Raw genomic sequence first — 16,543 nt, 5'->3', positions numbered from 1 at the left:
AGCCAAGGTCTGTAATAAAGACAGGTTTTGAGCACCTGTTTGGCACATTACCACTATAACAGCAAGTCAGGTTGGCATTAATACTTTAAAAGCACTCCATGCTAGGCACAAGCAGTCAACTTTATACAAGCTGATCAAATTTAGTCACACCACCTTGGAAAGGAAGGCTGCCAGACACATGCTCTTTCAGGTCATCACCCCATCCCCTTACACATTCTGGAATCTTCCTCAGCTTCTCCCACCAACCTTCTTTTGTATATTAAAACAGAAGAAAGATTTTAGAATTTATCCATAAAAGGAAAAATCAAGATAACAGAAAATAAAATCAGATAATGTGGAAGATTTTAAAAAGCTGATGACACTTTTATTAATAACAGTCACAAATGGGTCAGATTTTGACACTGGGCTGTTTGTCAATCTTTTGATGCATATGGGCATTTATAAACACAAAGATATGGCGTATATGTACCTACTCAATACACTCTCTGCTCCCAAGTTAAAGCAATGCTTTTGAAAGTCGTTCTTTCTCATATATTATTTTCCAAATTACAGCTTAATACTAAAAAGGGGATACAGCTTGGAATAGGATTGCCAGGCATCTGGTTTTTGACCGGAACGCCTGGTCAAAAAGGGATCCTGGTGGCTCCGGTCAGCACCACTGACCAGACCACTAAAAGTCTGGTCGGCGGCACAGTGGGGCCAAGGCACACTCCCTGCCTGCCCTGGCTCCACACGGCTCCCAGAAGCAGCCAGCATGTCCAGCCCCTAGGCACAGGGGCGGCTACAGGGGCTGCACACACTGCCCCCACCTCAAGTGCCAGCTCTGCAGCTTCCACTGGCTGGGAACCCACATCCCCAACCAGAGCCCACACCACCCCTCTACATCCCAACCCCCTACCCCAGCCCTGAGCCCCTTCCCACACTCCAAACCCCTCATCCCATCCCAGCCCAAAGCCCCTCCGCACCCTGAACCCCTCATTTCTGCCCCCCCGGAGCCCGCACCCCCAGCCAGAGCCCTCACTCGCTCCTACACCCCAGCCCCCTGTCCCAGCCTGGTGAAAAGTGAGTGAGGGTGGGGAAGAGCAAGCGACGGAGGGAGGGGGGATGGAGTGAGAGAGGGCAAGGCCTCGGAGAAGGGGCGGGGCAGAGCAAGGGTGTTCAGTTTTGTGTTATTAGAAAGTTGGCAGCCCTAACTTGGAAACAGTATAAATGTGTGTTATGAAAGGGAACGAGTAAGAGAAGAGGCAGTAAGAGAACACAACACAAGTAAGCAGGATAATGGAGCAAGGAGGAGGAAGCACATGAAACTAGAGGAAAAGGTAATAAGGGACAAAACAAACGTAAAAAAAACTTCTAATTTCGCTGTAGTTTCATACCCTTCTTCCTACATATCATGCTGTGTGACACTTGTATAAATTAGTAAGAGCTTCGACTCTACAAGATATTATACATAGTGCTAAAGTATAAGGAGAAAAAGAGTCCATTTGTGGCATGACATTGTTATTAGTCTTCTATGCCCCAAACATCAACGTATGATACTTAATTGGTTACTGAGATATAATTCCAGCTATCTCAGAGATTTGGCAAATCAACACATTTCCAAAAGGGAATATAAAAGATTTCTAAGTAAGAAATCTGAAGCATGAAAGTTAAAAAAAAAAAAAAAAAAAAATCATATAAATCCTCTAAAACATATCAGTAATATATTTTGTATTTTGGCCAGCATGCATTTCACATTCCTATAAATCAGGGGTAGGCAAACTTTTTGGCCCGAGGGCCACATGTGGGCGGGGAATTGCATGCAGGGCCATGAATGTAGGGCTGGGGCAGGGGGTTGGGGTACCTGAGGGGGCTCAGGGCAAGGGGCTGGGGTGGAGGAGGGGGTGCGGAGTGTGGCAGGCAGCACAGGGCAGGGGGTTGAGGTGCAGGAGGGGTGCAGGGTGTGGGGGAGCTCAGGGCAGGGCGTTGGGGTGCAGCAGGGGCTCAGAGAAGGGGATTAGGGTGCAGGAGAGATGTGGCAGGGGGCTCAGGGCAGGGGGCTGGGGTGTGGGCTTCAGCCTGGCGCCACTTACCTGGATGGCAGCTCCGGGATGGCAGCAGCGTGCAGCGGGGCCAGAGAAGACTCCTTGCCTGCCCTGGCCCTGCGCCACTCCCAGAAGCGGCCGGCACCACGTCCCTGTGGTCCCTGGGGGAGGAGGGTGGGCCACAGGGCTCCGTACGCTGCCCTCGCCTGTGGGTACCTCCCCCAAAGCTCCCATTGGCCGTGGTTCCCCGTTCCCAGCCAATGGGAGCTGCGGGGGGCGGTGCCCACACGCAAGGGCAGCGCACAGAGCTCTCTGTCCCCTCCCACCCAGGGGCCACAGGGATGTGGTGCCGGCCACTTCCCGGAGCGGTGTAGGGCCCGTGGCGCCACAGCGTGGCAATCCCGCGGGCCGGATCCAAAGCCCTGACAGGCCGGATGCAGCCTGTGGGCCGTAGTTTGCCCATCCCTGCTACAAATGCTTCCAATTTAGCACTACTTTTGAAAAGTACCATAAAACTTATGCTAGCGCAAAGTTTGAGGGGTAAGGCATCAAGAGTATGAAATCTTCAGATATTTGGGATATGTTTTCATATAGACTGAAAAGTTTCTCAAAGAGAACTATACAAGCAGGAAATAAGGCTCACATAATTTAGTTACTAAAGGAGATCCCAGCCCCGCCCTTTTTTTGTACCATTTGTATATAGTTCCTTAGCAGTTAACTACTCTTACCAGTTTCTGGTTGACAGAATGTGTATTGGCTGCTGGAGGAAGAACCCATGTTAAAATCATCTGAACCTTGAGCTTCCTCATCAACAACTGCAGCTTCTTCCTGCGTTCCAATTTCTTCTACTTTAGGTGTTTCAAGGGTAACAATGTCAGAATCATCACTATTAGCCCCAATACAGGAACCATGATCAGGCAATTTCTCTTTCTTTGCCTAAAAAAAAATCAGTAATATAAAAACAGGTTATTCAAACTGACAAAGAGAAAGTAGAACATTTTAAAAACAGAAAGTAGTTAATGCTTTAGGAGCAAAAGAGGAATAACAACATCTTATTTTTGCGTCTTAAAAATATTCTTTGAGCTGTACAATATATGATATACCTCAGGAACTGCCTGGGTTTCCTCCAAGGCAGCAGGAGAAGTTTCTACCATTGACACCACATCATCTTTGCTGCATTCAGCTGTAGTACAAAGAAATCTTCAATTAATGTGGGATTAAAAACATGGACTCCTACTTTTCTTCAGTAATATCAAACAATTTCAAAAGTCAAATCATTCCTGAATAAACATTCTTCAAATGTATTAAACTTCATTGTTTAACATCCCTCTAAGAAACATCAGAATCCAAATACTTTATAACTAGGATATGATGATGTGAGGATGCTTTTATTTAGACACTCATTGCATCAATCATACTAGAAGAAACGTACATCCTTAACGTACTCTTAAATTAAATTCAACACTATGTCCTCAGTTATCCAGACATTATGATGGAACATTGATAAATCTGGATAATCCAAGGACTTTTCAAGATATTGACGGACCTGACCATGCTTTGGATAATGGATTCCTAGACATTACATCAAAATTTTATTATATTTTATCATCTGGGGTTTTGCATTAACTGCATGAATCATCTCACTGTTAAACCCATTTAATAAAACTTACCATGAATGGTCTTAGCTTCACAATACAAATTGGAAAAAATATTTATCCTATTCAACCTATTTATAAAAAGATTAAGTAGGGTACATATAGTTTTTTCCGATTTATATTATGAAGCTAACTTCAAAAATCGTGCAAGCCCAAATTCATGCACCCAATCTAGATGTGCAAATACATGCATACAAGTTGAGGTTTGCACTTGCTTTATATATGTGGAAACCCAGACACACATATGAATTGGGATAGAGTTTTTAAAATTGGGCATTCACAAATGTGCATGCACATTTTGGAAGATCTGCCCTATTATCTTGTAGATTGCTTCCACTGAGAGGCAGAGAGGTCCAGTGGACAAAGCACTGAACTGGGACTCAGCAGGTCTGTGTTCCATTTCCAATTCTGCCAATGGTCTGCTGCATGACCTTAAGTAAGTCACTTCACCTTTCTGTGCCTCTGTTTCCCTTCCCATCATATGTCAGACAAGGCATCATCTATTTATACGGTAAGCTTCTTGGGACAGGGATTGTATTCTATCACAATTGGCTCTAATCTTGTTTGGACCCTCGAGGCACTACCGTAACAACAAACTAAGACCACCACCAATTTGTGAAAAGTATTTAGCAAATTATTAAGTATCGCTCAAAGAGATTTCTACTGATAGTTTACTGATTTGTGCATGTGGTCTTAATTCCTGGATGACAGAACATGTATTGGCTGCTAGAGAAAGATCTCATGGTAAAGGTCTCAGAATGCTAAACTTCCTCATTAACATCTATTTGAGCATGCACAAACTGCAACTTTGCAAATCCTGTATTTTAAGATTCGGCTGGCACTTCAAACTCTACTCCTTGTCACAGAGACAGTGGATTCCCTAACTGAAGTCCCTGCACTCCTCCCATACTACTCACATAGTTCCCATAAGCCTCATTCAATCCCTATAGCTCCACTTCATGCTTATAGGCCCTCACATGGGCACACACCCCTTATCAGCTCCCTTGCAGCAGTGCCATTAGGGGTCTTTGAAGCACTAATGCCTCAGTGCAGAAATACTGTACTCTCTTAGTGTACCAGGTAGCAGAGCCACAGAGGGTGGAAAACAAAATGGGACATGGATAAGCAAAGAGGGAGAGCTCCAATTTGACAAACTCCCTATTGTTTGTCAGAGCACAGCTTCTCTCCTGTCCCTTTTGAGATCCTCAGGAGATGAAAATATGGGGGGCTATGCAGAGGGCATATAGGAGAAATGGGGTTGTGCTGGAAAGCTTCTAAGGAGAAGGCGACCATTATATATCTGAGCTGAACCATCACCTTCAAGGGCCCTCCCATGCTGTTGCTGCCATGGATAGCATCCCCTCAATACTTAACTCTCTTCTGATGCCCCTCATAGCTCACAGCACCCCTTGCCATATCACGGCTGTCCAGCCTAGCTCCTCAAAGTCAGGGACTGGGGAGGTATACACAAGGAGTTGATCGGTGGATTCAGGGAGACAGCCTCAACTGCAGAGAAACAGCAGCTACTGGAATTTAACAGCTCCATTCTTTGTCTTTGCGGAGCTCAATTTTAGTTATGATAATAACTACATTTCACAGTATGATTTGAAAACTGTCTTATCCCCAAGATGGTAGACTGTTTAGGATAGAGAAATTTGAAGTTTCAAGGGATTGTGGTGGTTTGAGTATAAAACGAAGAGTCAGTCTGAAAAAATGTGAGACTCAGTAAAAAGTTTCAAAAAGGGCTCATTTCCAATTGTTACCTCTGGTAAACTTAATAAATCTTTGATAAAAAATATTATGGAAAACTCAATTGCTCTAGAAAGAGAGAAAGTATTAAATGTTGATACAAAATTCAATAATTAAAGTATAAAATGGAAGGACTTTCATTCTGCTTTAAGCACAAATCTCAATGCAATCTTAACACAGAGCCACTGAAGCACCTCTATACTACCAATTAGTTGAAGTTTATTTAACTAGTGATGATGCACAGTGACAGCTCAGATTTATGGTAATTATGATAAGGGTGGGCAACTGTGTGTGTTGTGCTGGCAGATTTTGTGTTGACTTGTGAGAGTGGCTAATGAAAGTGTTTACTGCTTTGAGGGACTAAATGTGTTTAGGATTATTATGTGTGTTGGTTGTGTTTTACTGGAATATTTGTGTATGCCGATTGTGTTGCATCAGGAGGTTTAGCAGGGGTTATTGTGTGTGATAACCGTGTTGTAGCGTGCGTGGTTGTGTTGAGTTGCATCGGGGGGATGCTAGGAGATCTGTGTTAATTTGTGTGGGTGGCAAATGAGGGATGTATGCTACAGCGAGGGGTTGTTTGTGTTTCGGATTATTGTGTGTGCTGACTGTGTGGTTGTGTTGATTTCTGTCTGGAGGGTTGTATTGGGGGATTTTGTGTTGTTTTGTGCAGGTGAGAAATAAGGGGTGGTTGTGTGGATTTGTGCATGTGGAGGATTGTGCTTGGAGACTGTGTCTTTTGCATGGGCTGCGTTTGGAGATTTGTGCTGACTTGTGTAGGTGGTCAATGAGGGGTATGTGCTGCGGTGAGGGGTTCTGTGTGTTTGCAATTATTGTGTGTGCCGGTTGTATTGTTGTGTGGGTGGTTATATTGATTTTTGTTTCAGGGTGGTTCTGGGAGATTTGTAAGGGTGTCAGATGGGTGTATGGGTGTGGCAGCCTGGCCAAGTAATCCATCATCTGTGCAGTCACCCTCATACAAACAATGAAATTAGCAAGCAAATTAGTTGCAGAGGAAGGGTGGTGATTGTTTGAGTTACCTCTGATATCACAATGGTCTACTCTAGGTCCCTTGGCATGGCATAGATACATGCCTTCTGTAGCTGTACACTGAACAGATGTAATTTATAAAGTCAAATTGGCTCAGAACTTAAAAATTGGATGTTACTAGTTCACAAAACCCAATGATGATTCAGCCTGGGAATATGCTGAACAAAAAGAAAAAACGAGGAGTCCTTGTGACACCTAAGAGACTAACAAATTTATTTGGGCATAAGCTTTCGTGGAATATAACCCACTTCATCAGATGCATGGAGTGGACAATATAGTAAGCAGGTATAAATATACAGCACATGAAAAGATGGAAGTTGCCTTACCAAGTGGGGTGTCAGTGCTAACGAGGCCAATTCAATTAGGGTGAATGTGGCCCATTCCCAACGGTTGACAAGAAGGGGTAGCTCTCAACTATCCCTGTAGCTGCTCCCAATGCTTCACAGTGACTCCACAGATATTTTAGGCTTCAAAGTGACATAGTGACATTACTGAATTCTTATTTTAGATATAATTCACATTTGCTTCTAAATTATCCTGATTTGGCATATGACATAATTAAGGAATTTTAATTAAATCATGAATTCTGTATCAGTAATTATATTGCTATCTTCCAACTATACAAATAGGTACTCTTCGTTAACATGCCTGAAGTAATGATTCAGTAATATGAGCCATACTAATTATTTCACTCCCATATACACATTAAGAAGGAATATATTTGTAATGCTAGTTACTGAAAGTTGTCCACAACACTGATAAAGTAGTAATGCGACAGAGGCCTATACAATGTACTGTTTTTATTAAGGTGTACATATAGAATATCTTGGACAAAACTAATCGCTACAACAGAAGTCTTGCATATTTTGTAGAATAGCTCTGCTTTTAATATCTTACCTCTCAAATCAAATGGTTGCTCTTCTTCCTCCACCAAAGTAGCATATTCTTCTGAAGCAAACTCAAGATTACTATTTGTTCCTCCATTTTCAGAGGTCACTGTCTCTATATCAGATCCCTGCAGAATAGAAAGCTTTACATTATATTTGCTGAAATTACAACCTTTTTATTCTAAAGTACTTGAAAAGAGTTACAGAAAAAACAACATGAATAACAATAATGAACAAAAATAACAGACCAAATTGAAAACTGGTAATCTCTAAAACTAAACAAAGTAGGGCTCTCAAGCGATTAAAAATATTAATCATGATTACTCACACTGTTAAACAATAATAGAATACCATTTATTTAAATATTTTTGGATGTTTTCTACATTTTCAAATATATTGATTTCAATTACAACACAGAATACAAAGTGTACAATGCTAATACAAGTACTGTAGTGCAATCTCTTTATCATGAAAGTTGAATTTACAAATGTAGAATTATGTACAAAAATAACTGCATTCAAAAATAAAACAATGTAAAATTTTAGAGCTTGCAAGTCCACTCAATCCTACTTCTTGTTCAGCCAATCTCTCAGACAAACAAGTTTATTTACATTTGCAAGAGATAATGCTGCCTGTTTCTTGTTTACAATGTCACTTGAAAGTAAGAACAGGCATTCACATGGCACTGTTATAGCCAGCCTCGCAAGATATTTATGTGGCAGATGCACTAAAGATTCGTATGTCCCTTCATGCTTCAACCACCATTCCAGGGGACATGCATCCATGCATGATGGGTTCTGCTCGATAACAATCCAAAGCAGCGCGGCCTGACACTTATTCATTTTCATTATCTGAGTCAGATGCCACCAGCAGAAGGTTGATTTTCTTTTTTGGTGGTTTAGGTTCTGAAGTTTCCACATGGGAGTGTTGCTCTTTTAAGACGTCTGAAAGCATGTTCCACACCTCATCTCTCTCAGATTTCGGAAGGCACTTCAGATTATTAAACATTGGGTTGAGTGCTGTAGCTATCTTTAGAAATCTCACATTGGTACCTTCTGTGCGTTTTGTGAAATCTGCAGTGAAAGTGTTCTTAAAATGAACAACATGTGCTGGGTCATAATCTGAGACTGCTATAACATGAAATAGATGGCAGAATGCAGGTAAAACAGAGCGGGGGCCATACAATTCTCCCCCAAGGAGTTTAGTCACAAATTTAATTAACGCGTTATTTTTTTAACGAGCATCATCATCATGTCCTCTGGAATGGTGGCTGAAGCATGAAGGAGCATATGAATGTTTAGCACATCTGGCACATAAATACCATGCTATGCTGGCTACACAAGTGCCATGCAAATGCCTGTTCTCACTTTCTGGTGACGTAAATAAGAAGAGGGCAGCATTATCTCCTGTAAATGTAAACAAACTTGTTTGTCTTAGCGATTGGTTGAACAAGAAGTAGCACTGAGTGGACTTGTAGGCTCTGAAGTTTTACATTGTTTTGTTTTTGAGTGCAGTTATGTAACAACAAAAAAATCTACATTTGTAAGTTGCACTTTAATGACAAAGATTGAACTGCAATACTTGAATGAGGTGAACTGAAAAATACTATTTTTTTTATCATTTTTACAGTACAAATATCTGTAATCAAAAATAATATACACTTTGATTTCAATTACAACCCAGATTACTATATATATGAAAATATAGAAAAACATCAAAAATATTTAATACATTGCAATTGGTATTCTATTGTTTAACAGTGCAATTAAAACTGCGATTAATTTTTTTAATCAAGATTCATTTTTTTTAGTTAATCGCATGAGTTAACGGCGATGAATCGACAGCCCAAAAACGAAGTGTTACGGGACAGAAGATGGAAGAAAAAGAAATGTAAAAACACTAGATAAGGTACTAATTAGAGGAAGGAAAATATGTTAAAGGATGAGATTTAAAATTATTATGAATGAGAAAACCAGAGGAAAAGAAATGTAGAAAGAGAAACCATGATACTTATAAACATCAATAAATTGACAATCAGGCTTGTCACCTAACTGTTCAAACTCGGTAACTGTACCCTTTATTTGTTTGGAGTCAGTTAAATTATCCAAATGTTTTATTTTGCTAAAAAAAGTAGAATTTAGAAAGATTAAATACATGGTCTTTATTAATGTAGATATCTTATTCTGGATCCCTTTTCGCCCGCAACAAAATGAGGCTCAGGAGTGGGGTATGGTTAAACTTTAAAAGCCCAACATTAAGTCAAGCTAAACATAGTAACACAGAGACAAAGGAATATAATAAAAACAACATCATTTTCAAAAACCAGAAGACACTAATAATTCAACAGGGTTTCAAAAATATAACCTAATAGTACTGTATCATACAAGCTCTGATATGTTTCACAACGAACATTTCCAAGTGTACATCAAAATGTTTAAAATAATATTTTTACCCTAAAAGAATGATCAGTTTCTTATCTGGAAATATTCCCTGTGAGATTCATCAATGCAAACTAATGGGTATCTTCATGCTACCCCTGTCAACCAGAGACTCCCAATCAGTTTGAAAATTGTCCCTTGCACACACATACTTTTCTCCAGCAGAGAACATACCTACTTGTAAAAGGAAAACAGAGAAATAGGGAAAGCAGCATCCAAGCAATGGGTATGCATAACCCAGAATAAACAGAAGGTGACCAAATTCTTTCATGTGGATGGATGGATGGACAGATGGATGGACAGTTATTACTGCCACCTATAGTTAAAGATGTCCAACATTACCATTATAAGACCCTATTTTACAGTTGTTCATAGAAACCATTGACAAATTTTAACCATTTGGGTTTTTTTTCCATGTTGAGCGTCTTCCTCAGGATGTTTTTTTTTTTTAAATTTCAGTAAAAATGATTCAGCTATTCCTAAGAACAAATTTAAATTATTTTCTCACATTCAAAAATTCTTACAACTGTTTCACTGAGAAGCTCTTGCATCTCCATGCTTTGAAGCAGAGATTTGAAATTTGGCAGGGAGTCACTGTGATGTCAGGGATGTATCTTTTGCTGTTTATGTGAAAATCTACCAATTTGGCCAAGTTATAAACCTCTAAAAATTCACAGATTCACATGCTCAGTAGAGACTTGTTAGTTCAGCAGCTGAGTTATCTCAAGAAGATTCTGTCTGCAATGGGCATGCTCCAACTCCTGGCTGCAGAAGGGGAGCAGGACTTTTCTTGCAATTGCTCCCTGCTGCTACAGAGCCAGTTACAGGAACAGAAAGAAGGGAGATTCTCTCTCCTATGCTCTCAGTGCTCCAGCTGTTCATGCCCAGAAAGCAAGCAAGAAGAAGCTGGTGCATCTGAGTATGGAAGTATGGGGTAGGGGGAGAAACGTGTCTTGAGTCCTGTGGAAAAAATATCATATGAATATGTAGCTAAAGACTTCATCATGATCCATATGCACAAGGGGCTAAATTAAGGATGTACAGGCAACCATAATTCTAGCATGTCTTAACTTTTGAGTGCATCACTTGCAACTTTAACTTTGTTTTAATGTGGGTTTTTTTTAAATTTAATTTCCTGTGTTTTTTAAAACACAAATTGAAAAAAAGTCCATCACATAGAACCATACTGACCTCTATGTGGACCACCAGCAGGGTTGAGATCTTTAGATCCACAGCATAGCCTTCTATTACTTTAACAGAACAAGAGATAGCAATAGAAGGCTGCAGACTATATGGACTTGCCACTAGAGGAGGATGGAGACACACTGCATTTGTGTTTCCTTTGCTGTCAGCAAATAGCTATGAATGTTGAGACTCAGGACCTGGGTTAGATTCCAGGATCTTTAGAGAAGTGCTTTCCAGTGTGTTACAGACTTTTTTGCCCCATCCCATCCCCATCCTCTAACGCCTTTCCCTGTCCCCCTTTCTGCCCCTATCCCCAGCTCCTCCTTCTTCTCTCTGGTTCCTGCCCATCCTGTAGCCTCTGACAGTGTTCTGTCCCCATCCATGGCTCCTGCCATACCACACACACACACTGCTCCTGCCCCTTTGCCCTATCATTGTTCCTACCACCATCTTCTGCTCCCCCTGCTCTTGCCCTTGTCCCTTTGCATCTACTCCTTTTCTTCCATCCCCTATTCCTCATCCTTTTACATTCAAGTCAGGCTGCTTCCTCCTCATCTTCCATGCTGCCTGAGCCCCATCAGAAGCAACACTGAAAGCACAGGAGAGAGAGTTCCCCTACTCTCAGTTTCGGTGCCCTGGCAACTCAGAGGAGAAAGGGAAAATCCAGCCCAGCCCAAGGGATGGCCTAAACGCAATCCAATTGGTATGTAGGAGCTATAAGGGGATGAAGCATTCTTGAAGCTCATTGAAATCTTCAGAGAATTTAGCTGCCAGTTTCTAACGAGTCTCTACTGTACTTGTGCAAACTGATTTTTTTTCCTTGGCATAACTGAGTGACTGTCCACACAGACACCAAGGTCAGGGCCGAATTAATTCTCCTGTGGGCCCAGGGCTATACGATTTTGTGGGGCCCTTGCATACAAGTCTTTTTCCTAATTTAAAACAAAATTATCACAATTATGGCATTGAGGCTATTAACACTATATTAAACTTGCCTTTTAATTAACATAAAGCAGTTCTGTGGTTACATTTCAGTTTTAAAACATGTAGAATATAGTTAAATTAACTCAAAATAGCCTACTTCTTACTTTAGAACAGCTGTAATATTAATTTCTTTCTGGGAGGGAGTTTGGGTGCAGGAGGGGGCTACAGGCTGGGGCAGATTGTTGGGGCTCAGGAGAGGGAGAGGGGTGCGGGCTCTGGGAAGGAGTTTAGTGCAGGAGGGGATTCTGACCTGGGGCAGCGAGTTGGAGTGCAGGAGGGGATGTGAGGTGCAGGCTCCGGCTGGGAGGCTAGGAGGTGCTGTGCTGCTGGATTTTTAGCGGCCGGGAGATCATGATCGACTGGTAGAGGCTCCAGGATTGTACAGTCAATCATGATCAACAGGTTGGTCACCGCTGAATTGTATATAATTATGGATTTATTTTTGCAGGGCCCCCTTAGCCCGAGGCCCTGGGCTGCAGCCCCTAAAGCCCCTGGGCTAATCCAGCCCAGATCAAGGTGACGTAACATGTATAACACACAAGAGATCAACAATACTGGACTGCAGAATAGCTTTTAAAACCTGCCTAAATTGGATTTCTCTCTTTAATCCAGGAAACACAGATGCCTTGGCTGCAAGTATCTGACTACTTTACAGCTAAATGGAGACTGAAGATGCACAAAGCCAGGCAACTGCCGGGGATAGAACTCTCAATATGGTTGGCAGTCTTGCTTGATTAGTCAAACTGTCTAGATAGTGAATCTTCATAATGTAACATTCCTCAAAAAACAAACAAAAAATACTGAGGAAATTCATGTAAGATTGTTAGAAAAACAGAGCCTAAGTGAAAACACTAACTCATCCTGGATCAAGACCAACTCCCGTTTTGTAAACAGAGTTGGCTATTTTTGCAGCAACAGGTGTGAGATTACAGCAACAGTAAAACTTCAAGATCATCCCCCCTCTACTCCCTCCTCCAGGCGTTAAGCAAACAGATCTGTTTTTGTTTTTAAAGAGCGCTTATGTTAATCACGAGCTTTAAGAACATTAGAGATCTCACAAAACATTCACATTAAATACTTTTGAATAAAGAAAAATCTGTACAATCCTGTTATAAGGTTATTACCAATTTTGAAACCCTTTTAAAAACTAAGTCGCCTGTTTTTGTAGTTTAGCAAGTGTTTTGTGGGGGGGGAGGTTTCTGTTAACTAAAAAAAAAAAAAATCACTAGTTTTAATCTCAAAGGTTTCACAGAAATATGCCCCTCAAAATAATTTATTAAAACCTGAATGAACATTCAGGAAAAAAAATATAACAGACCTCTAAGTAGCCCTGTGACTTAAGTGAACAGATAATAAAAAGAGATGAGACACTAAGCATTTTCTGATACATCCTCTTGGAAGGAATCAACTCCTATGTTCTCTGGATTTGGTTTGGTGACAGGCCTGTCAATTCTACTGAGTATGGCGTCCCCAGTCACATAGACATGTCTCTTCCTGGTGCTGGTATGAATCAGTCTTACGTTCTTTCTTGCAGTCCCCTCTACATTATCGTTACTTCTTCCTTAAGCTCTTCTCCCTGGCTATCTCCACCATCTGCTCCTCTCTTCTGCAGGGACGGCTTCCCTTCTTTTTTTCCTGACAACCTTATGTTCCGCCTGTTTCTCTCCTCCTCATTCCCCAGTGTAGCAAACCTGTTATCCAACTTGTTTTCACCACCACTAGCTGGTGTCTTCCTCTGCTTTGTCCTCATGGTCACATTCTTCCATGGATTACCCTATTCTTGCAGCTGTTCACTCTCCAAGTCCTTTTGTTTGGCAGATGTCTGCAAATCTTGAGCTGTCTGTGGTATCTCCATTTTCAAATCCCCAAATAAATTCCATCATTGTCTCCAGCTGCATGTCTAATCCTTGGATCTTCTCTGCCATGAGCTCTATTAGGTAACATTTCAAACATAGGTGACTTCCATCAGGTGCTCCCTCAACAATGAAGTATATCCCACAGCTTCTGCATCCAACCATCTTCTTTGTCTCTTCTCCTCCTCAGGTCACTTCTAGTGCTGTCACAGGAGCCACTGTTGTCTTCACTTCCTAGATCCTATTCCTAGGGAAAAAAAGGGAAGGGAGGGAATCCTCCCCCCAAACTCCCACATAAACTCCACCGTTAGCCACCTATCAACTGACAATTAAGTGTCATTTAAAGGACAACACCAGAACAGAACCATTGGTTCCGAGGACTCTGGCTTGATCCCCTACTGAGCCTATAAAACTGGTTTGACTAGCAGCAAACAAGACCTCCCAAGCACAGAACAACAAAACCCTATGGCAGGATTTAAAGTGACACTCTAAAGAGAGGCAGTTGTTTTTCAGAGAACCAGACAGACATATAGGATCCTGCTGAGGGTGTCTGAAGAAGTTAGGACTGCCTAGGTCGCCATCAGGGGATGGGAAGTCTTTAAGTAAAAGACATGCATATAACTGTTTGTTGTTTTAAAATCCTTTTTCCCTAAAAGCTTTGTTCTTACTGCTAAATAAATAATACTTTTGATTTAAGAAAGCTTTTTTGTTACTATATACCACCAGTCACAGACTCCCAAAGGGAAGAACAACAGGGGCCCGAATTCAGTTGGACTTGCAGGATAAGAACAGGTTACTGAAGCCCGGATCCTGGTCAAAAAATGGGAGAATTGTAAAATTCCATCCCAAGATAGGTAAAGGCATTAGGCCTGACACCAGAAAGATCAGAAAGGGGACAGAAGTGTAGCTAGCCCTGTAACAGAGCCCAACAGACTAATTTGCTCTATATATTGACAAGGCTGAGCCTCTTTCCAAGTATCTGTCCAACCATACCCCTGCACATATCAGCTGGGTGGCATGTTCACTTCCCCAGATCAAAGTTACTCCATGTCCCTCTTACGTCTCTCTGACCCACATTCCATGATTCCCTTATGCACCGAGATTATTTCTATATACTGCACTTTAAATATTATCTCTACTGACTTTGAGAAGGTACACCAGGACTTGAGCAGCTACTGCTGTTTATGCTTCCTTTGACGAAATACTGGCAGAGTTAGCTCCAATGTATGACCTCCCCTACACAGTTACACGGACAGTTTTCTCAATGACCATAGCCACTGTGCCAACATTCCGCCTCTGAATCCCACACCCATGCATGCCCTGCAGGGGGCCACCATATAGATTCCACTACAGGGCATTACTTTGCCTATCCTCTTATGTATGGGCACAGGACTCAGGAAATCCACAATCCCAACCTAATCTGGCAGCCTGGCTGCCGACTGCACAGAGAGCCTGCATTACAGGCTGCTGCTAGCTCCTGGAAAATCCAGGGGAAAAAGAAAAAACCTTCAACCCCTAATCTCTGTGTGCTCCATGAGCTCCACAGCTTTGGGCCATCCCCAAGTCCCCTGGAAAGGAACCTTCTGACCACTACACAGTAAGTGATTGCAGCCATTGGGAAAGCCCCTGCCTCTCCCCCACACAATTGGGGATGGGAAGGGAAGAGCTCCATCAGGCTATCAACCACCATACTCACTAGGACTCAACCCCAGCCAAGGAGATATCTTCTCCTGGGGCAAGCAGGATCCATATCACCCTTACAGCAGGAAACAGAGCTTTTGTGCAAGGGGCTCAGGCTATTGCTGTATCCTTCTGTTCAACCAGATATAGAGCCCCTTCCTTATCTAAATATTCTTTAACCTGTTCTTTCTCTATTTTAGCTTGCATTCCTTCCCACTTGTTCATATTTCTTGTGTTCAATATCTGGTCACCACAAACCTTCTTAGTGAAGATTGAAGCAAAATAGGCATTCAACACCTCAGCTTTCTTGATGTCATCAGTTATTAGCTCTCCTTCCCCACAAGTAGAGGGCCTACACTTTCCTTCATCTTTCTCTTCCTACTAATGTATTTAAAGAACCTCCTCATATTGCCTTTTATGTCCCTTGCTAGGAGTAACTCATTTTGGGCCTTACCATTTCTGATTTTGTTCCTACATGCTCGTGCTATTCTTTTGTACTCCTCGTTAGAAATTTGTCCATATTTCCATTTTTTGTAAGATTCCTTTCTGATTTTCAGGTCATTACAAGAGCTCCTGATGGAGACATATTTGCATCTTACTATTCTTCCTACCTTTCCCTTGCATTGGTACAGTTTGCAGTTGTGCTTTAATATTGTCTCCTTGAAAAACTGCCAGCACTCCTTTTTCCCTTAGATTTTCTTCCCATAGGACCTTTGTTAAAAGTCTGCTTTTTTGAAGTCCGTTGTCCTTATTCTGCTACTCTCATTGCCTCCTTGCCTTGGAATCGTGAAATTTATCATATTTCATGATCACTTTCACCCAAATTGCCTTCCACCTTCAAATTCGCTACCAATTCATCCTGGTTGGCTAGAATCAAGTCTAAAACAGCCTGTCCTCCACTTTCTGGAACAAAGATTTGTTTTCAGTACATTCCAGGAACTTGCTGGAAATGTTGTATTTTGCCATATTACTTTTCCAGCAGATGTCTGGGTAGTTGAAGTCCCCCATTACTACCAGTTTTGGCGATATTTCTGTTAT

The 16,543-nt window shown here is 41.7% G+C and overlaps 1 protein-coding gene across 16 annotated transcripts in view; it reads right to left on the bottom strand.

Annotated features, from left to right (window-relative positions):
• Nucleotides 1-16,543, bottom strand: part of CCPG1 (cell cycle progression 1) — a 72,110-nt gene that overhangs the window by 32,645 nt on the left and 22,922 nt on the right. For 8 of the 16 annotated variants that reach the window (XM_037909934.1, XM_037909936.1, XM_037909935.1 and 5 more), the window contains 4 exons: nucleotides 7,376-7,493; nucleotides 3,128-3,207; nucleotides 2,753-2,960; nucleotides 154-249 (listed from right to left, as the gene is read on the bottom strand). In XM_037909934.1, the coding sequence (XP_037765862.1) occupies nucleotides 154-249; nucleotides 2,753-2,960; nucleotides 3,128-3,207; nucleotides 7,376-7,493 (502 nt within the window). The remainder of the gene's footprint in view (nucleotides 1-153; nucleotides 250-2,752; nucleotides 2,961-3,127; nucleotides 3,208-7,375; nucleotides 7,494-16,543) is intronic. The other 8 variants (XM_043523366.1, XM_043523363.1, XM_043523364.1 and 5 more) reach the window with 1 other exon arrangement.

This window comes from Chelonia mydas, chromosome 10, assembly GCF_015237465.2.
Source record: "Chelonia mydas isolate rCheMyd1 chromosome 10, rCheMyd1.pri.v2, whole genome shotgun sequence".
Classification (NCBI taxonomy): domain Eukaryota; kingdom Metazoa; phylum Chordata; order Testudines; family Cheloniidae; genus Chelonia; species Chelonia mydas.
The sequence above is the reverse complement of the archived record's forward strand: the minus strand, read 5'-3'. Positions and strand labels throughout refer to the sequence as shown.